This window comes from Bos mutus, chromosome 7 (genome assembly GCF_027580195.1).
Source record: "Bos mutus isolate GX-2022 chromosome 7, NWIPB_WYAK_1.1, whole genome shotgun sequence".
Classification (NCBI taxonomy): domain Eukaryota; kingdom Metazoa; phylum Chordata; class Mammalia; order Artiodactyla; family Bovidae; genus Bos; species Bos mutus.
Window position 1 is genome coordinate 84603008 of NC_091623.1, and position 26815 is coordinate 84629822.

General features: G+C 48.5%; 1 protein-coding gene across 1 annotated transcript in view; it reads right to left on the bottom strand.

The window, feature by feature from the left end:
• The window catches only part of FSTL4 (follistatin like 4), a 435848-nt gene that overhangs the window by 54634 nt on the left and 354399 nt on the right, over positions 1 to 26815 (bottom strand). Inside the window, exon 7 of the mRNA XM_005890418.2 lies at positions 8477 to 8643. Coding sequence (XP_005890480.2) covers positions 8477 to 8643 — 167 coding nt within the window. The remainder of the gene's footprint in view (positions 1 to 8476; positions 8644 to 26815) is intronic.

Here is a 26815-nt window from a genome sequence, read left to right on the forward strand (position 1 = left end):
CTCCACGGAAAACGTGATTCTGTACTCAAAAAAAAAAAAAAAAGTCTCTGGGCTGAAACAATAGGCATCATATAATTATATTAAAAAGTGCATATTGTTTTCTGGGACATGAATACTGGCTACAGAAATCAAATTTCCCTCATTGGATGTAAAGAAATTACTTTAAAAATTGATTTATAAGAAGTTACATAAAACTAAAGCTGCAATTCTTTCTCTCCTGGAGGTTCTCTGAGATGTGTCTGAATACTGCTATCAGTGCTTGATTGCATCTCTGTAATTGTCTTTTTATGGATGGCTTTTTTTTCTTTTTCTCTGATGCATAGAAATGTATTAGCAAAATCAAGGTTCCTTCCAGAAATAAACAGATGCTAGATTAGACCATTCTTTGTATTGATGCACATCTGTCTTTGGAAAAGAGACGATTTTACTTAAAGAAATGGTTTTTGCCTTTTACGAAGCTGTTTTCTAGGTATCTGCCCTTAATAAAGCAAGCAATTAAACAAGACTTAAGTATTAAACAATATTTAAGCAGAGGAAAGATGGGAGATGTTGTCACAGTGATACATGTGAGTCAGGTCGAAGTAATATGAAAATGAGCCATCAGTGCTGACTATTTAGTGACTAAATGTTGAACACAAGGACTCCAGAATGATTTCAGAGGTGAGGGTAATGGTATTGTCAACGCTGGGCTTCCCTTGTGGCTCGGCTGGTAAAGAATCTGCCTGCAATGCAGGAGACCTGGGTTTGATCCCTGGGTTGGGAAGATTCCCTGGAAAAGGAAATGGCTATCCACCTCAGTATTCTGGCCTGGAGAATTCTATGGACTGTACATGGAGTCGCAAAAAGTCGAACACCACTGAGCAACTTTCACTTTTCACTGTCAATGCTCCAAGTTAAAACTCCATTTAGAGACATTTATTCCAAGCTTTTCTAACTCTGCCCTTCTCAGGAGCTTCCTTGGCTCTCTCTGGAGAGGATGGAGGAAGTAGAGTGTCTTTCCCTCCCGGCCGATTTGACTCTGTGCCCCTGAATCTCGTGAACCCTAGCATCCCACCTGCACAAATGGACCCAAACACCACAGCGCCTTGGTGATGGCGGGTCCTCAGAGATGTCTGCACTGCACGTGCCCCTGCATGCAGCACTACCTAACAGGTGGGCAAAACACCCAAACCACGCCTCTAGCCAGACCCCTGGACACACCCCTACCCTCACCCCACGGAAGGAATTAGCCTGCCCCCCTCGGAAGCAAGCAAGCAAGGGAAACTGTTGTTTATTTTTGCTCCCCTCTGCTGCAGCAGGGTCCCCAATAAAGCCTTGCCTAAAGTTCTTGTCTGGCCCCTAGTCTATTTCTGTTGACTGAAGGAAGGCCAAGAACCCTGGTCGGTAACAAACTGAAGTTTCAGACTGTCTAGAACCTGCTGCCTTCATCTGGGAAGCCTGCAATCCTCTCCCAGAACACTTATATCATGAGTCCCCAAGCAAAGAGGGCCTTCCCAGCTCCTCTAACATGGATCACACTGTCAGCCAAGATGGCTGATCGGCATTCTTGCTGTTTATGAAACATCCTGGAGAGGATTGATTAAATTTCCTTCTGTGGCTCATTTCAGGGACCAACAAGGCTTACAATCAGGAATTTTCTCCCATTACGGTGTTTAAAGCTTGTATACACCGCTGGAAGGGCTATAAACTTGGTGCAACTCTTTTTTGTAGGGAGATTTGGCAATATCCATCAAAACAGAAAATGTGTCCACCCTTGATGGAGTTACTCCACTTCTAAGAACTTAAACAACTACTTACAGAAATGTGGAAAGAGGTACGTATAAAGATGCTCACTGCTGTGCTGTTTGCAGATGGTAAAGCCTAAAAGCAGCCTGAACGTGAACTCCCCAGCATGGGGCTTGGAGTTCTGCATTTAGGGTCTAGAAGCTGGATCAGAACCTTCCTGAGGACCCCTGTACCTTTGAGATGGGGCCAGAAGTGATCATTAAGCACAGGTACAGTGGAGAATGAGGGGTGACCCTGAGGAGGCCACTGAGAAAGCTAAGGCCAGATGAGGTACCTGGAAGGGCAGAGTCCCCCATGAGCTCTACAAGCTGTTGTACCATGGGCCAAGCTCTGTCTCTAGGCGAGCTTCGGCCAATCCTCCTAGTGGTTTGAGCTTATCCAAAGCTCAAAAGAACCGGATGTGCATCCGTAACCAGGGTTTATTTGACAGGAGCTGGAGAGAACTGGCCAAAACCTTTGAACGCTTTAAGTAGAGTGTTTTCCAAGATCTTAAAACAAAATGTACCCAAGCGTTTAATGAGATTATTTTAATGCAGAACCTACAACCACCGTCTAGCATGTTGCAAACAGCTCTCCATGCTAATCAAACGCCTCTCATCTTTTTACAATGGATTCATGACTGGTTCATATAAAGACAATAAAAATTAAATGAGTCATGAGCTCCTAAATCATTCTCTTTTGGTCTTTTTAATAACTCACTTCCAAAGAAGAGCTGGCTGAGAGCGTATGCTTCATTAGAGTTATTTGTTCATGGTTTTACACCATTTAGGCATGGGAAAAAAGTGAACCTTTTAACACATCCTTCAAACACTGCCACAAATACTTTCTTCTAATGGGTTTTGTTTTTCTGCTTTTATCACTGTACTCTGCCTGTCGACATTTGAAAGCCCCAAATAGGGAGATTTGGTGAAAGAAAAAACCAACAAAAAAGAGTGGCTCTTTCAAGTCATTTGCAATATACTAGGGTTTGTTGTGAGCTTTTTTTTTTAAAGAAGAAGAATACAATAGAAAAATATCCTGAGAATATCTTGGCCAAACAACTCCATGTGCTGGTCTAAAAGCTTTCTGCCTTCTCTTTGCTGCGGCAGAAGCCAGCAGCTAATGAGACCTGGAGCACCAGACACACGGCTGCACCCAGAGTGGACATTGGGGCTCAGGTACTGTAGCCATTACTGCTAGAGCAGAAGGTGGGTCCAGCTGCCCCAGAGCGAGACCCTGGCAGTGCTGGGTGCTAGACGCTATTGTCCTAAGAGCAAGGAACCCATGAAGCTCTAACTGGGGTGTGCAGGTTGGCTGCAGGCTCTGGTAAGTTCCTGAAACCCGAGTGAAAGAATTCCACTTGCCTCATAGGGTTGTGATGAGGATTAAATGAGATGATGCTTCTGAATGGACTATCATGGAGACCGGCCCCCCAGACACAGCAGCATCTTGGTACCGATGGTAGAAATACCTGTGTTAACACTAGCAAGGATTTGGGGATCAGCTAATTTCTGGGACTTTGGGGATGTCTTCTCCCTGCTTCTGCTCCCCTCATGGCAGCCCCTGTCCCTGGGGACATAAGGGACAGTGAAGAAGACAGTTAAGTGGCGAGGGCAGGTGACAGTGTTGGAGCAGGGGGTGCAGACTGGGTTTGGGGACGGTCCCTTCACTTCCTGAGTAGCTGCTGTGTGGTCTGGGCAGGGCGCTGAGGCCAGGATGGGCCCTGCTTCTGCAGATAGTGGGGCAGCCTCCCCCCACCCCAAAGAACACCCAGTGTGCAAGGCCTGGCTAGGTGAGGAGTGTATGGATCTGCTGCTGAGATGGGCCCCACCCTGTACTGAAGACTGGCTCTGAGCCCTTAGGAGACAAGAAAGATTGAGGCTCTGTTGTCTGGTGAAAAAGGGAGCTTCCTGGCTCCTGTGCATGACTCGTATCCCACAGGGCCCTGTCTCCCAGGTGATTTCCTTATCACAGCACTACATGACCCCAGGGCCCAGAGAACCCTCAAAGGGGAACTGGTTGGTCCCCTTCCTGCTTCGGTACCTGTGGTGAGGGCATCTCACTGCCTCCTAAGGCAGAGTCCTTCCCTAGTATAAGCTCCCCCCACAGGCTCTGGTTGTGGCCCCCGGGGATGATAGGGTGCCCTTCTCCCACGTGGCCCTGTGCTGTCTGAGCAGAGCAGGACAGAGGCTAGGCGGGCTGACCACAGGTCCACGGAGCTGGGGGTGCTGCTGAGAGGTGCCCGTCACCCTGGCACACCAGCATAGGTACCCTCCTGGCCAGCAGCCTGGCCTGAGACCAGGGCACCTTCTGAGCTGGAGCCGTGGCCCTGGGTCCTTGAGGGTTTGAGGCGGGGGGTGCAGGGCCAGGTCTGAAGCTGCCAGACCCACAGCTGCTCCTGTAGAGATCCCAGCAGTTGGCTGGGAAATAAACAAATTATAGGCCGCCTTTGACGGTGCACGAGTAGAAACTGTCATGCAAACAGAAGGAGGCATCATAATCTGGAGACCCACTGCCGGGAGCGGGGCAGATTCCCACCCCAGCTGGGGGGCGCCGGCCTAGGGGGCCTTTGCACTTCTAGTATCCAGTGCTGCCCTCTGCTCGGGGAGGGGTTGTTTTTCTGGTTGCAGCTGAGTCAGGGCCCCTCATGGTCCGGGCTGCAGAGAGATTGAGATGTCTTGCTGTGGGGAGGGCTCAGGCATCCTTGAGGGGGAATACCAGGTCCCTAGGACCAGCTACACTGTGCTGCGCTGTCCCCTCGAAGCCAGGGAAGTGTCTTTGCTCTATGGCTCTGGACTTGTCACTCGGGAAGTGAATCCAGAGGGGGGTTCCTCATGTGTGCTGTCTGGACAACTGCGTACATACTGGCGACTCCTGACTGCTCCTGACAGCGACATCGCTCACTGGGGAATCTGAGGGGCTCCTCCTTGCGCGGCTCCGGGCTAAACGGGCACATTTACTTTCTGAGCAAATATTATTCTGATGCTTGGGGCCTCCTTGATGTTGGCAAGTCAGAAAAGTTTAATTACATGTGTCATTAGCATGGCATTCTGTAATAGCTCTGTGACCGAATTCATTAACGGAATTCTTAACAGATAAGACAAGACAAATTAATATTTTGTTGCCCATGAAAGCTTCTCATTAAGAGAGTAGTGAAAAAGTGATTAATATTTTGTTGCCAATCAAGATGTCTCATACAAATGACAAAGAAAGGTGGCCCACACCTCTGTGCACTCTCTAATCTCCCCGCCTTGGGTTTTGTAAGCTGATCAGCTTTCCCCGTCAGTGCAGCATTTCGGAGCCAGTCACCCGTTACAAGGCCTGTGATCGTGTTGTGTTTCATCTCTGACTACGGCAGGAGCGGGTAGGCGCTGAGGTGCCACAGGCTGGGGAGCTCTACGAACCCACTGATCCCTGATCTTTGCTCTACCAGGGTAGCCCCCCTGGACTGTTCTCCCCTGACCCGTCTTGCTTCAGGAATGTCCTGTGTATCCTGATGACCCAGCCCTGCCCTGATGCAGCCTAATTTCCTCCTATGGCTACTCCCCTCACTGTCCAGAGCAGGGCTGTGCTTAATGAACCCCTGCTGTGTGCCAGTCACTAGGTGGGGTGCCCTCCTGTCAACACGCTCAGCCTGAAAATGCCCTCTTAAGGTGGACAACCTCATCTCCGCTGCCCCGCAGGCTCAGAGCAGGTGTATGGCTCACCCAGGGCGGCCCTGGACCCACTGGAGGTGCTGGTCAGTGTCTCCCCCTGGATGAATCAAGGCTGACCTGAATCAAGGTGACGACAGGCTGTGTCATCCCAGAGTCACATCTACCTGACGGGGGCCTCACCAGACTGCACTGACTGCTGGTTGGGGACTCAGGCTGCAAGGGGTTGAGAGTGCTGTCTGGTGGGAGAAGTAGTAATAATAGAAATAACGACAATGAGAGCATAATAGCATGGACATCATGTGCTAAGAACTTCATGTGTCTTTTAATCCTCATTATAGTTCTATGCTGCTGCTGCTGCTGCTAAGTCACTTCAGTCGTGTCCGACTCTGTGAGACCCCATAGACAGCAGCCCACCAGGCTCCGCCGTCCCTGGGATTCTCCAGGCAAGAACACTGGAGTGGGCTGCCATTTCTTTCTCCAATGCATGAAAGGGAAAAGTGAAAGTGAAGTCACTCAGTCATGTCTGACTCTTAGCGACCCCATGGATTGCAGCCTACCAGGCTCCTCCATCCATGGGATTTTCCAGGCAAGAGTACTGGAGTGGGTTGCTGTGAGGCAGGATGTATTATTCATCCCCTTTCCACAGAAGAGGAAACTGAGGCTTAGAGAAGTCAAATGCCATTTCCAAGGTCGCTAAGCCAGTAAGTGGTAGAGCTGAGACTTAAACCCAGGTCCCTTTGACCCTGGAGCCTGTTTGTGCCCTTCATGAGTAAGGCTGTGCTGTCACTCTCCTCTCTGGAAGGCAGGTATACATGTGTGTGTATGTATATGTATCTGTGTGTGTGAGTGTGTCGTGTGTGTGTTTGCATGTATCGGGCCAGGATCCCTGTGGGGCTAGCACTGCCCTGCGCCCTCACTTGGGGGTTTCTCAGAAGCACAGGGCCCTGCTTGCTCGAGGGCTGCTCACTTGCCGAGAGGAGCAAGTGTTTCCTGGGAGGTAACGAGAGGCCATTAATCTCCAGTTGCACCACAATTACCCAAATTGCTAACCTCTCTGTGAAAAGTAGAAATGCAATTGAGCTGGTGCTGGAGGCATGTTCGAGGGAGGGGAAAGCACTCAAAGTAATTTAATTAACTGATGGCAAGTGCATTAAAAGGAGCTCTGCCTTTGCCTTTATTTCTAATGTCTTTAAATAGAGCATCGAGCAATGCACATGGACGTTCAGACACAAGTGGGTTTGACCTAGATCTGAATTAATCACCACTGGCCAATCGTGGTTAAAAGCTGACAACCCACCTTGAGAGGTTTGCACACACAAATGTGCACCCCAGAAACACACATAGCACGCACATGCACACATACATACACACCCTAGTCTTCACAAGCAGGACACTGCCTTCCCTTGCTAAGATCTCAGGGCAGCCCTGGGCATCTTAGGCTCAGAGGAAGAACTCTGCCCACTGAGCACCTGACCAGCAAGCAACCAGGCTTGTGCTGGCACTGACATTCAGAGGTGGGTGGATACTGTCTGTGCTCACTATAGAGGGGAAACTGCAAGGAAACCATCTTGCCTGGTGTGACAAAGGTGGGGGAAGGGCACTTCTGCCCAGCCCTGCCCAGGGCTGGACTCCAGAGTGACCCCCTCTTCCCGTCTGCTTCCCCGACCGTCTTCAGTGTGCATCCAAAGGGACCCAGAGAGTGGCAGAGTCCCAGCTTTATGATTTCTGTTACCCTCTCTTTCCACAAAGCAGTCTCAGAGCTGGATGAGATCTTTAAGGTCATGGGGTTTAGCTGCCTTCTTATGGCTGGCAGCACTGTTTACCATGACCCTGAGCTTGTATGCCTCTAGGGACAGGGAGCTCACTATCAGATATGATGGGTCACTCCAGTGCAGGGCAAGGCTGATGGCTGGAGTGGTGCTCCATCCAAGCAGTTCCGATTGGTCTCTTTTTGGGGTGCACACTGGCCCTTTGTGCTAGTCCAACTCATGGGGTCACACGGTCCAGGCCAGTTCTCTCTGCTGGCACCTTAACCCCCACCTTACAGCTGCTAGTGTGAACTGACCACTGACTCCACAGGTCTTCCTTCTTGGGGCCAAGAGGCCCATTCTGGGTTGGCCTGTCCTGAGCCAAGGAGACCAGGGCTGCTTGTCTTCTGCCTGAAACTTGAATTCCTGTCACTGTAGCTCAAGACCTATAGACCATCCTGGCAGCACCCTGCATGGGTGACATTACTCCATTGTCTCACATGAACTCCTAGGAAACCACAGCCCCCTTGCCGCCCACCCTCCTTGTGCCAAACCTGGGCCAGTGCAGACTCTTCAATCCTTCTATTCCTCAAGGCCCACAGAAGGGAGGCACCACTAACATTGCTTTTCTAATAGATTAATTCACTGAGGATACGTTTAAGAAACTGTCCAGTCATAGAGGCAGAGTGGGGTGATGCTGGGACCCCAGTGCACACTGCCTGGGGTCCTCAGAGCCCAGGAGGCCCCCCATTGCTCACGTTGGGCTGTGAGGACACAGGAACTCTCTTTTTCCTCTCAACTCATCACATCCATACTCCTTGCCCAGCAAACAAGACCCCTGGGCAGGTCCCTCTGGTCTGATCTTGTTTTCTTTTATCTTGCCCCCTGCCCCTGCCTTCCAGTCAACCATCCCAGAGGCCACCTCTGCCCTCCACAGGAGGTGCCCTCTCCCCAGTGTCTAGCTGTCTGTGCCCTTCCCAGCTTCAGGATCTAGAGACTCTCCCAGGAGAGAGCATCTTCCCCCACAAGCCAGATGCTCTCCCCTTCCCGGGAACCTCCTGCCCCATCCACAGACTTGCCCCCAGTATTCACCTTATTCTGGGCCTGGCTGGAAGTTTGCAGACATCATCCATCCATCCTATTCTCTGCACAAGGTGGGACTGATAACTCCAGACACCAGACAGCAGGCTGGATGGCACCAACAGGGGATATGAAAAGAAAGCCCTCTGGCCCTGCAGCTCCCACAAGGCATCTCACACAGCTGGCCACCCCAGGCGGTGGAGCTGAGCTCAGAGCCTGGTGACTTACGTTGATGTCTTCCAAATCCAGGAAGTTTAGGGCCAGCCCGTTGCGCTTCCAGACGATGGGCGGCCGCAGGTCTCCGCGGATGGCGCAGGTCAGCACTGTGCTCAGTCCCACGGTCACTGTAGCCACACTGACCCGCTCCTCGGGGGCGAGGCTGAGCTGCACCACCTCTGCAGGGAAAGGAGATGTTGTCAGCTGCAGGCCCACGGGGGTGAAGTCTCTACTCGAAAGGATGTGGCCAAGGGGATCTACTGCAGGTCAGGGGCCTGCGGAACTTCAGGGATCAGGAGCATTATCTACAGTGGGCTGGCTAAATGGACAGATGGACACAACTCCTGGGAGAGGGGCCATGATTTATGTCAAACGCTCCAAGGGCTCTGTGAGTCACATCAGGTTAGGAACCATAGCCAGCGCAGGGAAAGTGTCAGGGCTGTGGATCTGTAAGTGGAGCCAGGGAGGTGGGCTGCTGGGGCCATGGGGCTGCCCCGCTGAAAGCGGGGAGCCAGATGCACCGGCCCCGCCCTGTGCTCACCAGGCCCCATGGAGTCCAGCCCTTGCCAAGTGCAGTCAAGGTCCGCTGGCTGGACCGACAGGTTTCTTGCCCACCTGGGGGCAAATTAAAGGTTGCACTGTCTGCAGTCTGGGGAGAGAACTGGCTGACCTTTGAAGGTTTGCTGCTGCCTAAGGAGCCTGTGAGCTTGGATTTGGGTTTCTGTTCAGCGACCGTGCACTGCAGCCTTTAATTTTTTTGAAGTGTACTTTGGGCTGCACAAATGACTAATCCTTGCCACTTCACACTTGATAACTGGCATTAAGACTGATCACTTGTCAGGCAAATGGGGAGGGTCTAAATTATCTCCCTTTTAGAATCACAGACCTTTCAGAATTCTCAGGGTTAATAAAAAAAATCAAACTCAGGCTACTCAAATGCCAAAATGGGATGAGGTTTGGAGTGGGGAGTCGCTAGCTTCGCTGACTGCATGGCCTCCCTACTGCCCTTCCCTCATATCTTCTTGGGCAGCTTGGGGAGGCAGCGTGGGTGGAGGGAGGCGGGCTGGCTCTGGGGACCTGGGTTGATTCTAGGATGCTGGCAAAGGGTGCTAGGACCTGGGGGGGCCCTGACAGGTGTGGAGCAAGGCCCAGAGTTGGGACCTGAGCTCTGCGACTTCGTGGGACACATTTGAGCTGTGACCAGGCAGCACACCTAGGCTCACACTCTCTTGCTAGTATGTGTGTGTCGGGGGGAGGGGGGCGGTGGAGAAGGGGAGCAAAATCCATCAGAGGTGCCACACATCAAAGAGCAGGTGCAGTGAGAACTGGTGCAGTAGAGACCAGTTCAGCCCTGGGCAGCAAAGCCCTTCCCCCAACTACAAACATTCATGGTCCAGCCCTGGGCCCACAAAGATGAACAAGATATACACTAGGTGCTTAATCAGTGCTTGTTGGATGGCTGAATGAAAAATGAAGGAAATAGAAATACAGAGGGAAAAAAAGGCAACAGGCCAGTGGAGAGGGGACAATCACACACAGGAAAAATGGGACTCCTGGTGAAGGAGCCACATGAGGAAAGATAAGCACCGAGTGATTGATGCAAACGGCATAATATTTTATAAACACTAAAGTGATGCATTTCAAGCTCCCTCTTAAATCATGTTCAACTTGCTGCCCTCCCACCTCTGAGTCATGAGGCTTATTGCTCAGGGCAGAGAAGGCATTAACCCCCCTGTAGCAAGACCCAGGTTTCAGAGATTCAGAGGGGCAGAGACGCGGAGAGGGATTTACTAATATTGTTTAGCTCCCACTGTGCCCAAGTACAGAGGAGACTGTTCTCCCTCCTGGGATGAGCCTCAAGGCCCTATGGAAGTGGGAAGGGGCGTGGAAAGCCCCCTTGCCCCAGGGGAATAGGGAGGGACACAGCGGGAAGGGCAGAGAACTTGCCTGCTTGTATGCAGGTGAGGGGAACCAAGGAGGCTCCAAGAGGAGGCTGAAACCTCCCTCACCCGGCTGGCGCCCCTCTGCACCTAGAGTGACCACACGGACACGGCAGAGAGCCAGGGTCTGCATTCATCTGCCAGAGCCCCCTTGATCCTGAGTGGCGTGGAGGGGCCCAGTGGTTCATGGTGCGCTCTGTGCCTCTGTACTTGAGGACGGCATTGGACTCTCAGACCTGAGCCTGACTGTGCCAGCGGGGGCTTGGCAGGCCGAACTGTTGGGAAGCATGGGACTCTGGACTCCACTGGGCTGAGAGTGCCCAGACCAGGAGCACAGTGGCGTTGATCCCTGCTGAGGGTGCCTGTGGGCAGGGCGACCAGGGGCCCTTGCAGTGGGGACCAGAGGTGGCAGAGGACAGCCAGCCGTATGCCTCCCTCTACGCTCAGAAACACAAAGTTGTGTTTTAAACAGTTGTAGAAAAATGTCTGGAGGAGCCTGTAGCACAGGGCTGAAAATAAACAAACAAGCAAACGAACCCAAGTGGGAAGCCTGTGTGGCTCGCCATCCGCCGCTGGGACGGCTGCTTCCCACTTTTTTCCTGAGCACGCCCCCAAGCATTCGTATGTCTGAAGATGTGCGATTTCACAGGAAAGACTCAGGCAAAATTAGAATGTGTGAATACTGACAAAACCATCATAATTCTGCTCCTGTCAGCTACACAAATATTAACCAAACAGCAAATATTTGGATCATTTAAAGTTTAATTAAATGAATGTTTTATTAGATTTAGTTCATGTCAATATTCCCTAGGTCCTTTAAAAATTCTAGAGAGATTTATGGCCAACGAATTGCTCCTCACTGCTGGTGTTTTACTGTTCAACACATGTTCCCCGGCAGGCCCCACTTCCCTGCTAAGTGACCTCCCAGGGTGATTTCCCAGTGAGGGAAAAATGAGGCAACCTCCCAGGTCGGGGCTCGAGTGAACCGGGCAGATGTGGGGCTGTGGCTTCGGACACCTGGCCCCCCCGGTGCTGCTGGAGATCGCCAGGCAGCCTTGGGCAGGTCCCTTCCCATCCCCGGTCCCCAGCTGAGTCATGAAGGGTTGGTCTAGGAGGGCTCTGGAGGCCTGGCCAACTTTTAGGCTCTGGACTCTGCATGTACGGTTCTGAGTAGACGTCCCTGTTCATCCTCCTTTGTCCTGCCAGCGCCTGGTTGCTGCTTCCCCAGCACCATCTGCCTCTGTTCCCTGCCCACTTGCCGTGATGGTACAAATGATGCCTCAAGGGGCAGCATGAACACATGCCAAGCCCCCAGGGGTTCCCTCCTGATGCTCCCTGAGCCCTCCTTTCCTCTCCCTACAGGTCCTCGAGAACCTCCTGTGTGGTCACCGCCTCCCCCAACCCCGTTTGTCCCTGTTGCCCCTGAGTGTCCTGGTCACCACTTGGAGGGCAAGGTATATCAGGGCTCTGCTCAGAAGCTACCAGCAGCTCCCCATCACCCCCAGATTCATCACGAATTGAGAACAGTCCCTGACCTTGCCCCATAGTTTCCCAGTTGACTCAATCGTACCTGCTGGCTCCCATCCCACTGTGGTTTGGGGCCTAAGCTTGTGCCTACTTGGCACCTTCTACTTGTCTATTCTGAGACCCTCAGCCCCAGTCTCTAGGATGACCTCATGGGATGTTTCCGGGACCCTGTAGTCTTCACATAAAGGGAAACTTAGACAGACATTGGGTGAAGAACATTGAAAGTTGTCCTGGTGAACCTGTCATGACTTTTTCAGGCTTAAGTAACAGAAATTCTCCGAAATGCTCAACACACTTAGGAAAAGAAAAAAGAAAGGGGTTGATCTTCATGCCCGTAATTGGGAAAGCTCAGGGGTGGAGGAGACTGCAAGCATCCAGGACCCTTGACACTTTCTGCATGGCTGCAAGGAGTCCAGGGGTGGCCTCATGGTCACATTGTTCCTGTATGTGGGATCCTGGACAAAGGGCCCAAATCTTTCCTAAGGGCCCTGCAAAAAGCACGGACTGAACTCCGATTACCCAGACTCATCTCCTATGTTCTTTCACGAAGCAATCTCCCGGGCCAGGTGATGAAGTGCTCTGCAGTCACAGGACTGACTGACCCACAGCCCTGGGCCATGTGACCACTTCTGGACCAGGTGCTGGGTGCTTAGAGGTGGGGTCAAATGTCATGCTAAACAGGGTGTATTGGGCAGATCAATACCCTGTGGCCACTGAAGACACACAGAGAGGTCCTCTTTGGTTCCCTCCATCCCTTCACAGCCCCATCCGGAAGCCTAGGCGTGGTGAAAGACGATAATGGGAAGAGGGGTGGAGCTGTGTTGTGCAGACAATGAGAGTCATCAGAAGGAAATGTGATCTCAGTTATTGCACCTACCCCCAACCTCCCGGGTGGCACTAGTGGTAAAGAAACCATCTGCCAATGTTGAAGATGTAAGAGAGGCGGATTTGATCTTTGGGTCAGGAAGATCGCCTGGAGGAGGGCATGGCAACCCACTCCAGTATTCTTGCCTAGAGAATCCCATGGACCGAGGAGCCTGGCTGGCTATAGTCCATAGGGTAGCAAAGAGTCAGACGACTTAGCATGCATGCACGCATGTGCGACTGCATGCCTGCTCACTACAGAGCGATAGCAGAGGGCTTTGTGGTGGTGGTGTGGACCAGCTGAGGGGACCCCACAATCCTCTTAAGTTTCCCATTGTGATGGGGACCGGAGGAGGGCCAAGAAGCCTGGGATTTGTGGAGATGGCCCTCATATGTGTTCAGTGAACACACTGACTGAACTGTGGGCTGAAGCTCACCACTGCCCGGGCACGCCTGTAGATGAGGGGACTCAGATGTGTCTGGACCTGGACTCTGCTGCAGTGGGGTCAAGAGTCATCAGAGAGGGAGGTGGAGAAGCCACACTGCAGCCCTCCAGGGAGCAGCCTGTGGAAGGGCCAGCAAGGGTTCCTTTCAACTCTTGACTATGACTTTGCTGCTCCCATGGTGCTGACCATCTGTGGTTCCAGGGCCACTCTGTGGGAAGTGTCCATAGGTTTCTGGGGCACCGAGCAACAAGACCTGCCTTGTGCCCAGAGCATGTTGGGGACAGTGACAGAGGGCTGGGCTGGGGGCTCCGGTCAGGTTCGGGGTGAGAAGATATCTGTAGAAAGGGTCTCTAGAAAGAGAGGGCTGGACTGGGGAGCTTGTCCAGCACTGCTGGCAGAGCTGCCCACAGAGAGATGATGTCCTTGCTGTAAGAGCCACACTGGAAGGCTGCCAGGTGGTAGGCAATTGGAGGAGGGCAAGGGAGATCAGGGTTCCTCACAGCTTGGGACATCTGTCTCTCTATAGGCCAAGGCTTTGGACATTAGTCAGCTTCCCCTTATTCCTCGTGGGAGGAGGAGGCTCAGGTAGCATTGCCATGACTACCAAAGTCAGCGTGGGTTGCTCAGCGTAAGAGAAACCTTCCTCCTTCACTTGAGGCAGAAGATAGATGGGGCCCAGGCTGAGCAGCTGTCCCCTGTGGACAGAGCTGAGTCCTGCTTGGATAAAAGATTGAGACATCACAGGTTTCTCATTCTTGAAGTCAATGAGCTCTCCCAAACTACACGTGCACAGAAAGGTTCCTCAGAGGTCAGAGAAGGGAGGGGTCTCCAGACCATAATATGTTCCGTCAATTTCCCAGAAACCCTTGCCCTGGAATCCATTCTGGCTAAGAGATGTGTATGCGCATGGTTGGCGGTGCTGAATCAGACCAAATGTGGACTCAGAGCCAGGCAAAGCAAGATGATTGGCCAGGGGAAACCAGAAGCCCTGCCCGGTATAAGTGATTTAAACTACCCCAAAGGCATGATTGGAGAAGGCAACAGCAACCCACTCCAGTACTCTTGCCTGGAAAATCCCATGGACGGAGGAGCCTGGTAGGCTGCAGTCCATGGAGTTTGCGAAGAGTCGGACACGACTGAGCGACTTCACTTTCACTTTTCCCTTTCATGCATTGGAGAAGGAAATGGCAGCCCACTCCAGTGTTCTTGCCTGGAGAATCCCAGGGACAGGGGAGCCTGGTGGGCTGCCATCTATGGGGTCGCACAGAGTTGGACACAACTGAAGTGACTTAGCAGCAGCAGCAAAGGCATGATTCTTTCTCTGAGCCCACCCATGTATATCTATCCACACTTATTTTTTTCCTCCTAATAAATGCTTTACTTGTTTCACTTCTTTCCACCTCTTAATAATTCCTTTCTCCAAAGCAGAACTTGTCACTGGCCACTGGCCCCGGTGGTCTAGTGACTAGGATTTGACACTCTCACTGTCTCAGCCTGGCTTCAATCTCTGGTCCGGGAGCTGAGATTCTGCTTCGAGCTGACGCAGGCTGAGACACCCGAGATCACACTCAGCACGCTGCATGGTGGTGGGGTCCCCCTGGGCTGTCTGACCCTCTGGTAACTAGCACAGTGCCTGGCACACGGCAGGTAGGCTTCAGGTGCAGTCCTGGGAGACACGTCCCTGGCTCTCAAGGCCCTTCAAGCCAGAGTGGCAATGCCCTTGGTTTTCCAGACACAGCCCTCACTTCCCTCCCCATACACATGCCCTCGGTGCTCCTTGGAGCTTGGAGAGATGGGGCGGTGCGGGGGATTAATGGGCCCACCACGAGCAGCGAACAAGCACCCTTCCTGGAAGCAGAAGGCCATAAAATTTGAGTCACGGGAGAATTGGGTTTTAGTTCCTATTACAGCTTTCCCTTAATCTCAGGCACTATTTCTCACACTGACTTGAACTCGATGAGACACTCATAAACCCATCAGCACCCTCTCAAGCAGGCTTCTGTTGCTTCACAGCAATAGAAATTAAATTTCTCAAATCCCTGTCAAGTTGGCATTAGTTTTCTTATGCTAGAAATGCACTAATGGAACACATTCCTACCCGGACATTTGCCATTTTTCAAATGATGCTCTTGGTGGAAAGACTCTGTCCAAAGCTCAGTCTACTGGCTCCCACATCCCTGTGTGGACTGAGCTTGGCTCAGGGCAAACCTGGGCTCGGGGGCTGGCTGGGAACCAGGGAGGCCTGGAGAGAGACCCCAGACCAGGTGCTCAGAGACCTACCAGAGGTGGCCTCTTTTGACACTGTTCTTTTCCAACAAGCAATGTGCTTCTCCCATGCCCTGGGGGAGCCCCCTCCCCACCAGTGGCCTGGGAGTTGCCAAAGCAGGTGCAGCCCGTGTGACAGTCTCTACTAATCTGGTCTTATTCCTGACCAGGGCCACGCTATGAGATGGTGAGTGGGATAGAAACCAGGGTAGAGTGTGTGTTGCCTAAGGCCATCTGACCAAGTAGGGGACAGGCAATGTCTAACTGCCTGGACCTGATGGCCTCCCCTGGCATTTACAGGGCAGGGCTGCTGTGGGGAGGTGATGGGGGTGCTTTGTGACTCCCCTGGCCCCCTCCACCAGAGCCTGCCTTTCTGGGCTCCCTTCAAACGTCTACTGAAACTCTATGGGTGGGAGGCTGGGAACATGTGGTCTTTCATCTCAACCTGCATATTTTGAGCACTGGGGCATGTCCAGCCTGGGCAGGAGGCCTAGACCAGCTAGACTCGTACTCCTTCAAAATTTCCCATTTCTTTCTGCATAATAAGATTTCATTTTTGTGTCACTGTTGGATTCCCTCTGGCATGCTTCACTTGGGGGAGGGTAATAAATTTACTAGTTAATTACCTGCAGATCTGGGGGGTAATTTACTTTCTCAATTGACTTATGTTGTTTGGGGTTTCTTCAAGCATTTCTGCAGTTTAGTTATTAAGTTCTGCTCTCTGATATAAACAGATACCTTTATAAGCTGCATGAAGACAGACCATATCTCTTTTATTTCTTTTGTATCCCAGCACCTAGCACAGTTCTAGCACATAAAAGGGCTTAATAAGTAATGTTAAGCAAGTAAACAGTTAGGGTAGTATTCATTCAACAGTTATATATTGAGCACTTCCTATGTACTAGGATATAGTGGGAATATGCCAGAAAGCAGACCATGCCCAGAGCCTGCTAACCTGGGACTCCTGGCTAAGCAGGGAGAGAAGTGTCACTTGGAGGGAGAGCATGCCCCCGAGCCTGTCCACAGACCCTGCTGCAGAGCCCTGGTTCCGCAGAGCCTGAGCAACCTCTTTTGGTGGCGCTCCCCATGTGCCCAGCGGTGGGTCCTGCAGGGGTGGATGTGGAAGGCTAACGCATGTCTTGCTCCCAAGGAGCCCAGGTCTGGCAGAGCCTTCTCTTTGTTTGCAAGGCAGGGGGTGCCCATGCAGGAGCCAGGTCACCTGGGTATTCTCCGAACTCTAGGGTTGTTTTGCCTCTTCTGGCCAATGAACCCTTTTGTATTTGGGAAAACTAAAGCACAAGGTGACTGCTGTGGGCAGGTGAGGAGAGGTAAGAGTTGAGCTCAGCATCCAAAGGCTGTGATGTCACTGTCTCAGGGTGCCCTGGGCTCCATGGGTGTGGCAGGCAGCAGAGGCATCAGTGGAAGAACAGGGTCAGTGCCGAGGTGAAAAGCCCAGAGCTTCCTGGTCAGCAGGCTATGTGGTCCCTCCCTGGTTGGTCTCTGTGCCTGGGGGAGCCTCAGTCCGGCCAGCCAGTCTACTTCCTGGTCAACCCAGGACCCTCCCTGGTTGTTCTCTGTGCCTGGGGGAGCCTCAGTCCGGCCAGCCAGTCTATGTATTTCCCACTTCCTGCCGAGTCTGCTCCCAAAGGGATGGGAGCACCTCTGCTCAAGATACTTGCAGAAGCAAAGTATTTTAACCCAGAGTTGTTTTCGGTGACTGTAGGGAAAAGACTGTATTATCTTATCCAATTATATACTAGCTACTCAGAATTTGCAAAAATTCATACAGATGTCAAAGACTGGATCTAGAATCTCCTGGACAAGCTATTGGTGGAGATGAGCAGGCAACTTTTATCTGACTAGCATGAGGGTGCCATGCTATGTGTTCCCAGATGCTAATTCATTTCCCAGTTCCTGCGCACTCATTACGACTATTCCCCAGCCCCTCTTGGAGCCAGGATATAGATATATGACAGGTTCTGACCAAAAGAATTTGAACATGTCTGGCTACACAAGCACTCATTGTGATGGTTAATTTTATGGATCAACCTGACTGGGCCATGGGGTACACAGAGAGTTGGTCAAACATTATTCTGGTATATCTATGAGACTGTTTTTGGATGAGATGAACATTTGAATCAGTAGACTGAGTAAACCAGATTGCCTTCCCTAATGTCCATGGGCCTCATCCAGCCAACTGAAGACCCGAATAAGCCAAAAAGTCTGAGTAAGAGAAAGAGATCTTTTCCCGACTGTCTTCAAGAGGGGACACAGGTCTTTTCTCCCCTTCAGTGAGTGCATGCTCAGTTGCTTCAGTCATGTCCAACTCTTTGCAACCCCATGGACTGTAGCCTGCCAGGCGCCTCTGTTCATGGGATTTTGAGGCAAGAATACTGGAGTGGTTACCATTTCCTCTTCCAGGGGATCTTCCCAACCCAAGGATCGAACCTGCATCTCCTGCATTGCAGACAGATTCTTTATCACTGAGCCAGCAAGGAAGCCCTTATTATCTCTTCCTGAGTCTTGAGGTTGCTAGCTTTCAGACTGAAACTTACACCATTGGCTCTCCTGGGTCTTGTGCTTACTGACTGCAGATCTTGGGACTTCCCAGCCTCTAAAATCATGTGAGCCAATTCCTTATAATAGATCTCTCTTTCTCCCCATCCACCCATTCATCCATCTATCCGTCCATCCATCTATCCATCCTGTTGGTTCTGGTACTCTGGAGAACCCTGTCTTCTGCAGTTATCATCCACGCTCGCTTGTTCCTTCTATGGAGACTGCATGGCCAGGTGTTTTGTGAGAACAAATAACATAGCCTCCTAGTTGCTGCTGGAGGAGAACTGCATAACCCTATCGGACCTGATAAAGGTGAGAAGTCAGTCTTTACTGTATTACGTCACTGAGATTTTAGGGTTTCTATAGCATCTGGTATTGATTATCTAAAAGACCATCCCCTATCCCAAGAGAAAGAAATGTAAGTTAATTTACTTCCATGGAAGAAATTGTAATGAGATACGGAAGGGACCTTTGGGAGGGCAAGGCATTTGGGTCAGGAAGCCTCTGCTAATCCTCTGACAAGAGGAGATCTAACTTCTGTTTCAATCCCCAGGACATCGGTCCAGGGATCTCATTCTCTCATCTCATAGCTATTTCCACGGCTTTCAATATTAGAGTCCAAACTTTGTGCCCAAGGGAGGTGACATCTAAAGGCAGAATGGGAGAGAACATGTAAATCAATTGCACAATATAATATGCTCTGTGGGTGGAAGGAACAAGATGCTGAGAGAGAGAGAAAGGCAGGGGAACCCTATCAAGATGCAGGTGGAGACATTCAGGATCAAGATGGTGGAGTAGTAGGACATGAAGCTCATCTTCTCCCACAAACAGCAAAAATATGTCTACATGAGGAACGATTCTCGCAGAATATCTACTGTAAGCTGGCAGAAGACCTTAGACTGCTGAAAGGGCAAGAAAATCTTCATGTGACCAGGTAGGAGAAAAGAAAAAAAGAAATGAATTGGGATGAGACCTGTGCCCCTGGGAGGGAGCTGTGAAAGAGGAAATGTTCCTACACCCTGGGAAGCCCCCTCACGGGAGGGGAGATCAGCTGGGACAGAAGGGGAGCTTCAGAGCCTCAGAGGAAAATGCAGCAGCCAGTTTGTGGCAGCCGGAGCAGAGGGAGAAATACACAGATGGTCAGTATTGCTGTCTTGCATTCCCCAGCCTGAGATGTGCAACCATGGGAGTAGACAGTTTTCTTGGAGGCTGGAACTAGAGCTTTGGAGATGAAGCAGAGCAAGGACTGGGATTGGCTGTGTGGAAACAGTTTAGGGAGGCTGGAATCCAGTGTGACTACAACTGAGGGTATATGAAGAGGAAACCGAGGCTGCCTTAGTGGCCAGTTGCCATTGTTTTGGGGATGCAGTAGGAGAGGGGAAGGACCTGGACTGTAGCCTTTTCCCTTTGCACATGCTCAGAGATGGCAGGACACTGCCTGCACAGTCCCCAGGGGTGGCCGTGAGCCGCTGCTGCTGCCTGCCAACCATGAGTGGTTGTGAGCTTCTGCCTCTGTCCTTGCAGACTCCAGGAGTGCAGGAGATACCTCTGCTCCCATCATGTACTCTGGGGGCATGCCTGAGCTGCCGCTGCCCCTGAGAACCCCAGTCTAGGAACCAGCTGCTGCACTTGCACATCCCCTGTCAAGCAGATAATGACCAGCACACATTGAGGAAAGAAGCTACAGGCATCAATACTAAAAACAGGCCTCACACCACACATATTAAACCCATACAAGCTACACATATAAATAGCCCTCTAAGACCAAGTAGATAACTGTTTCTCCTAAACTCACAGAGTAAGAGAAATACAAGTAAAATGAAGACACAGAAGAACTCTCAGTTAAAAGACCACGAGCATTCCCCTAAAGAACAATGAAACAGATCTCATCAGTCTAACACACACCAATTTCAGAAAGGAGATAATGAAAATATTAAAGGAATTAAGAAAGGCTATCAAAAGAACTGCAGAATATTGTAAAAAGGAACTGGAAACTATAAAGAACCAAGAAAAATTAGAAAATTCATTGGCCGAAACAAAAGCTGAGCTAAAGGCAATGAAGAGCAAAATGAATAATGCAGAAAAACAAATAAGTGACCTGGAAGACAAAATAACAGAAACCACCTAATCAGGACAGCAGACAGAAAGCCAAACAAACAAAAAAAGAAAGCAAAACAAGAGGCCTATGAGATAATATAGAGCATGACAATCTATGCATGGTAGGGATCCCAAAAGGGGAAGAAAGAGGAAAGGGGATTGAAAATGTTTTTGAAGAAATTATGGCTGAAAAGTTTCCAAACCTAAAGAAGGAAACAGATATGCAGGTATAGGAAGCACAGAGGGTCCCAAACAAGATAAACCCAAACAGACCCACACGGAGACATATTATAGAAAAAATGGCAAAAGTTAAAGAGAGGATTCTAAAGGCAGCAGGAGAAAAACAAAGAGTTAATTACAAGGGAACCCTCAGAATGATGTCAGCTGATTTCCCTATGGAAATGTTGCAGGTCAGAAGGGAGTGGGCAAGATATATTCAAAGTCCTGAAAGGGAAAAATCTGCAACCTAGGATACTTTACCCATTTAGAAGAGAAGGAGAGATAAAGAATTTCTCAGACAAGCAAAAACAAAGAACACAGCAACACAAAATCTATCTAAAAGAAAATATTGAAAGGTCTTCTCTAAATAGAAAAGACGTAAGAATCTATAGATAGGAGAAAATCACAGTTATAAAGAAAATCACTTAAATAAACCAGTACACATATTAAAAAAAATTTCTGTGAAAGTGAAGATAACCACAGTGAACAGCAAAAGGATGAACATAAAGATGTAAAAGAAGACATCAAAATCATAATATGTAGGGGAGGAGTGTGTGTGTGTGTGTGTGTGTGTGTGTGAATTGCTCGGTCATATCTGACTCTTTGTGACCCCATGGACTGTATCCCAGCAGGCTCCTCTGTCCATTCTTGTCCAGGCAAGAATACTGGAATGGGTTGCCATTTCCTTCTCCAGGGGATCTTCCTGCCCCAGGGATGGAACCCTCATCTCCTGCAGCTCCTGCACTGGTAGGCAGATTGGGTACCACCGCACCACCTGGGAAGCCTGTGCACCTATGCAGGAGCACCCAGATACATAAAACAAGTGTTAACAGACATGAAGAGACAAATTTGTGAGAGTACAATAGCAGACTAACACTCCACTCACATCAATACACAGATCTTCTAGACAGAAAATCAATAAAGCAACAGAGACCCTAAATGATGTTAATACAATACAACAGTTAGACATAATTGATATTTTCAGGACATTACATTAAAAAAAAACAACCCAGAATACAAATTCCTTTCAAGTGCACACAGAACATTCTCTAGGATTGCCCATATGCTAGGACACAAAACAAACCTCAACAAATTTAAGAGTATTATCTCAAGCATCTTTGTTAACTACAATGACATGAAACTAGAAAATCACCCACAGAAAAAGAAAGAAAAAGCAATTACATGGAGATTAAACAACATGCTACTGAAAAACCAGTGTGTCAAAGAGGAAACCAAAGAAGAAATTAAACAATACCTGAAGCAAATGACAATGAAAACACAACCATACACAATCTATGGGATTCAGCAAAAGCAGTTTTTAGAGGGAAATTTAATGATGATACAGGGCTTCTTTAAGAAACAAGAAAAATCTGAAATAAACAACCTAACCCACCATCTAAACGAATTAGAAAAAGAAGAACAAAGAAAACCTAAAGCCAGCAGAAGGAAGGAGATAATAAAGATCAGATAGGAAATAAAGTAGGGATTAAAATGAATAAAAACCAAGAGCTTTTAAAGCCAGTCTTATGGACTCTGTGGGAGAGGGAGAAGGTGGGGAGATTTGGGAGAATGGCATTGAAACATGTATAATATCATGTATGAAATGAGTCGCCAGTCCAGGTTCGATGCACGATACTGGATGCTTGGGGCTGGTGCACTGGGACGACCCAGAGGGAGGATATGGGGAGGGAGGAGGGAGGAGGGTTCAGGATGGGGAGCACGGGTATACCTGTGGTGGATTCATTTCGATGTTGGGCAAAACTAATACAATATTGTAAAGTTTAAAAATAAAATAAAATTAAAAAAAAATAAAGTAAATCTTAAGATGCTAAAAAAAAAAAAAAAAGGATAAATAAGATGGACAAATCTCTGGCCAGGTTCACCAGGAAGAAAAGAAAGGGATCCAAATAAACAAAATAAGAAATGAAAAAGGAGGCATAACAACTGATACCACAGAAATACAAAAAATAATTAGGGAATATTATGAAGAGTTCTATGCCAGCAAATTTGACAACCTAGAAGAAATGGACAAGGTTCTAGAAACATACAGCCCACCAAAACTGAATAAGAAGAAACGTAATTTGAACAGACCAATTACTAGAAGTGAAATAGAACCTGCAATTAAAAAGCTCCCTATAGATAAAAGTCCAGGCCCTGATAGCTTCACTGGCAAATTCTACCAAACATACAAAGAACTTACACTGATCCTTTTCAAGCTATTACAAAAAACTGAAGGGAAGGAACACTCCCAAAAACATTCTATGAAGCCACTATCACCCTGATACCAAAACCAGCTGAAGACACCACCAAAAAAGACACCACCAGGACTTCCCTGGTAGCTCAGCTGGTAAAGAATCTGTCTGCAATGCAGGAGACCCCAGTTCAACTCCTGGGCAGGGAAGATCTGCTAGAGAAAGGATAGGCTACTCACTCCAGTATTTTGGGGCCTCAGCTGGTAAAGGATCTGCCTGCAGTGCGGGAGACCTGGGTTTGATCCCTGGGCTGGGAAGATCCCCTGGAGAAGGGAATGGCTACCCAGTCCAGTATTCTGGCCTGGAGAATTCCATGGACTGTATAGTCCATGGGTTGCAAAGAGTTGGACATGACTGAGTGACTCTCACTTTCATTTCTCTTAATAAAATATTAGCAAAGCAAATTCAACAAGACATAAAAAGATCATACACCATGATCAAATGGGATTCATCCCAGGTTCACAAGGATGGTTCAACATACACAAATCAATCAATGTGATACACCACATAAACAAAAGTAAAAACCACATGATCATCTCAACAGATGCAGAAAAAACATTTGACAAAATTCAACATTCAGTTAATGATAAAAATTCTTACAAGATGGCTACAGAGGGAACATATCTCAATATAATAAAACTATTTATGGTAAACCCACAGCCAATATAATACCCAATGGTGAGAAGCTGAAAATGTTTCCGCTAAAATTCAGAACAAGACAAGGATGCCCACTCTCACCTCTTCTATTCAACACAGTACGGGAAGACAGGAAAAAGAAGTAAAATGTATCCAAGTTGAAAGGGAAAAGGTAAAATTCTTATTTTATACAGATAGATGTATAGATAGATAGATGTATAGAAAATCCTAAAGACTCCACACAGAAAGGACTAGATCTGATAAAAGATTCAGCAAGATATAAGGATACAAGAAACATATGGAAGTCAGTTGCCTTTCTTTACACCAACAATTAAACATCAGAAAGAGAATTATAAAAAACAATACCTTCTAAAATTGTAACCCCCAAAATAAAATACTTAGGAATAAATCTGACTAAGGAGGTAAAAGACTATGCTGAAAATTATAAAATATTAATGCAGGAAATTGAAGATGATTCAAAGAAGTGGAGAGACAACCCATGCTCTTGGATTGGAAGAATATTATTAAAGAGGCCATAGCACCCAAAGCGACCCACAGATTTAATGCTACCCCTACCAAATTACCCATGACATTTTTCACAGAACTAGAACAAATAATCCTAAAATTCATTTGGAATCATAAAAGACCCAGAGTTACCAAAGCAATCCTGAAGAAAAAGAACAAAGCAGGAGGCCTAGTCCTCCTAGACTTTAGACAATACTACAAATCTACAGTAATCAAAATCATGTGTTATTGGCACAAAAACAAACTTATGGATCAATGGAACAGAATAGAGAGAAACCCAGAAATAAACTCATAATTTATGGTATGAGTTTATACTCAAAGGTATGAATTAACCTTTGACAAAGGAGGCAAGAATATACAACAGGAAAAAGTCTCTTCAGCAAGTGGGGCTGGGAAAGTTGGACAACTGAATGTAAATCAATGAAGCTAGAACACACCCTCTCATCATACACAAAAATAAACTCAAAATGGCTTAAAGACTTAAACATTAGATATGACACCACAGAACTCCTAGAAGAGAACATAGGCAAAACGTTCTCTGACATAAATTATACCAATGTGTTCTTAGGTCAGTCTCCCGAGGCAAGAGAAATAAAAGTAAAATAAACAAATGCTGCTGCTGCTAAGTCACTTCAGTCATGTCCGACTCTGTGTGACCCCATAGACGGCGGCCCACCAGGCTCCCCCGTCCCTGGGATTCTCCAGGCAAGAACACTGGAGTGAGTTGCCATTTCCTTCTCCAATGCATGAAAGTGAAAAGTGAAAGTGAAGTCGCTCAGTCTTGTCTGACTCTTCGCGACCCCATGGTCTGCAGCCTACCAGGTTCCTCCGTCCATGGGATTTTCCAGGCAAGAGTACTGGAGTGGGGTGCCATTGCCTTGGGACCTCATCAAACTTAAAAGCTTTTGAACAGCAAAGGGGACCATGAACAAAATGAAAAGACAATGCACAGAATGGAAGAAAATATTTGCAAATGATGTGAGTGACAAGGGTTTAATTTCCAAAATATACAAACAGCTCATATAACTCAACAACAACAATCAAATAATCCAATCGAAAAATGGACAGAAGACCTTAGCTGACATTTCTCCAGGGAAGACATGCAGATGGCCAATAGGCACATGAGAGATGCTCAGCTTCACTATTAGAGAAATGCAAATTAAAACTAAAGTGAGGTATCACCACCTCACACTGGTCAGAATGACCATCACAAAGTCTACAAATAACAGATGCTGGAGAGAGGATGGAGAAAAAGGGAACCCTTCCACACTGTGGGAATGTAAGTTGGTGCATTCACTGTGGAAAACAGTATGGCAGTTCCTCAGAAAATGAAAAATGGAATTACCATATGATCCAGAAACCCCACTCTGGGCATATTCCCAGACAAAACTATAATTCAAAAAGACACATGCAGTGCTATGTTCACAACAGCACTTATTCACAACAGACAAGACATGGAAACAACCTGTCTACTGACCAATGAATGGATAATGAAGATGTGGTACATATATACAATGGAATACTACTCAGCTGTAAAAAACCAAAATAATGCTATTTGCAATAACATGGATGAAACCAGAGATGATCATATTAAGTGAAGAAAGTCAGAAAAACAAAGACAAATATATGACATCACATATGTAAAATGGAATCACTTTGTTGTACAGCAGAAATTAATACAACATGACAAATCAATTATACTTCAATTTAAAAAAGGGTATGTGGTGTTCTGTGCTTAGTCAGTCACATCCAAATCTTTGCAACCCCATGGACTGTAGCCCACCAGGCTCCTTTCTCCATGGGGATTCTTCAGGCAAGAATACTGGAGTGGGTTGCCATGTGCTCCTCCAGGGGATCTTCCCAACCCAGGGATTGAACCCAGGTTTCCCACCTTGCAGGCAGATTCTTTACCATCTGAGCCACCAGGGAAGCCCAAGAATACTGGAGTTGATAGCCTATCCCTTCTCCAGGGGAACTTCCCAATCCAGGAATCAAACCCAGGTCTCCTGCACTGCACGTGGATTCTTTACCAGCTGAGCTACCTGGGAAGCCCCCAAAATGTATATACAGATAAAGAAAAAGATGCAAGTGGTGAGTAGTGGTGGAAGACTTCTGAGTAGGAGATATTTAAGTAGAAATTTATAAAATGGGAAGAAACCAGGCCAAGAATGAGGGGGAGGACGTTCTAGTCAGAGAAAGCTCGTGCAAAGTCCCTGAAGTTGGATGGGGCTTAGCATGCTCTGAGAACTGAAGAAGGCGAGTGTGGCCAGAGTGCAGGGAACAGGGCAGGTGTGCGTGGTACAGATGCTGAGAGGCAGAAGGTGGCCAGGTGAAATAGGCAGAGCCATGGTTCCTTAAAGGGAAGATGTAATAGTTTTAATTTAAAGCAATGGAAAGTGATGGGAAGGATTTTGGGTCAAGAAGGGCTGTGATCTCATTTGCATGCTAAAAGGATCACTTTGGCTATTGTGGGAATAATGGACCACTAGGAGAGAGGAGAGGATGCGGCAAGACCATCCAAGAGGCTGAGGCAGGGGTTCAGGGGAGACAGATGATGATTATGGAGATGGGGAGAAGAGGAAGGTCTGGGGCTTGGAAGCTGTGGATGAAGGGGCAAGGGAAAGGTGTTCAGGATGACTTCCTCTTGTGCTCCTGGTTCCATCCTCTTGCATGCTACAGTGCCATTCCCAGCGATGAGGCGAGCTGGGAGTGGAGCTCCAGGGACCCACACACAAGCCTTCTCAAGGCGTGTGATCTGAAATGTAGATTACAAGCACGCTCTTGTCCTCTTTGGTAAATAAGATGAGAAGAGGACTTCTCAACTGTGGCACTTTTGTGCCACAGCCTCAGCTGAGGAAGAGGGACAGACACAGTCCTCTACTGTACAGGGTCTGGAACGTGTCCAAGCAGCAAAAGCCAGACAGGGAGCCTGTCCCTGAGGGGTCTCTCCCTTTACCTCCACCCTGCAGCCCAGGCCATGGCCCTCTCTGAGTAGGGACTGGGCTTCATGTGTGCAAAGCA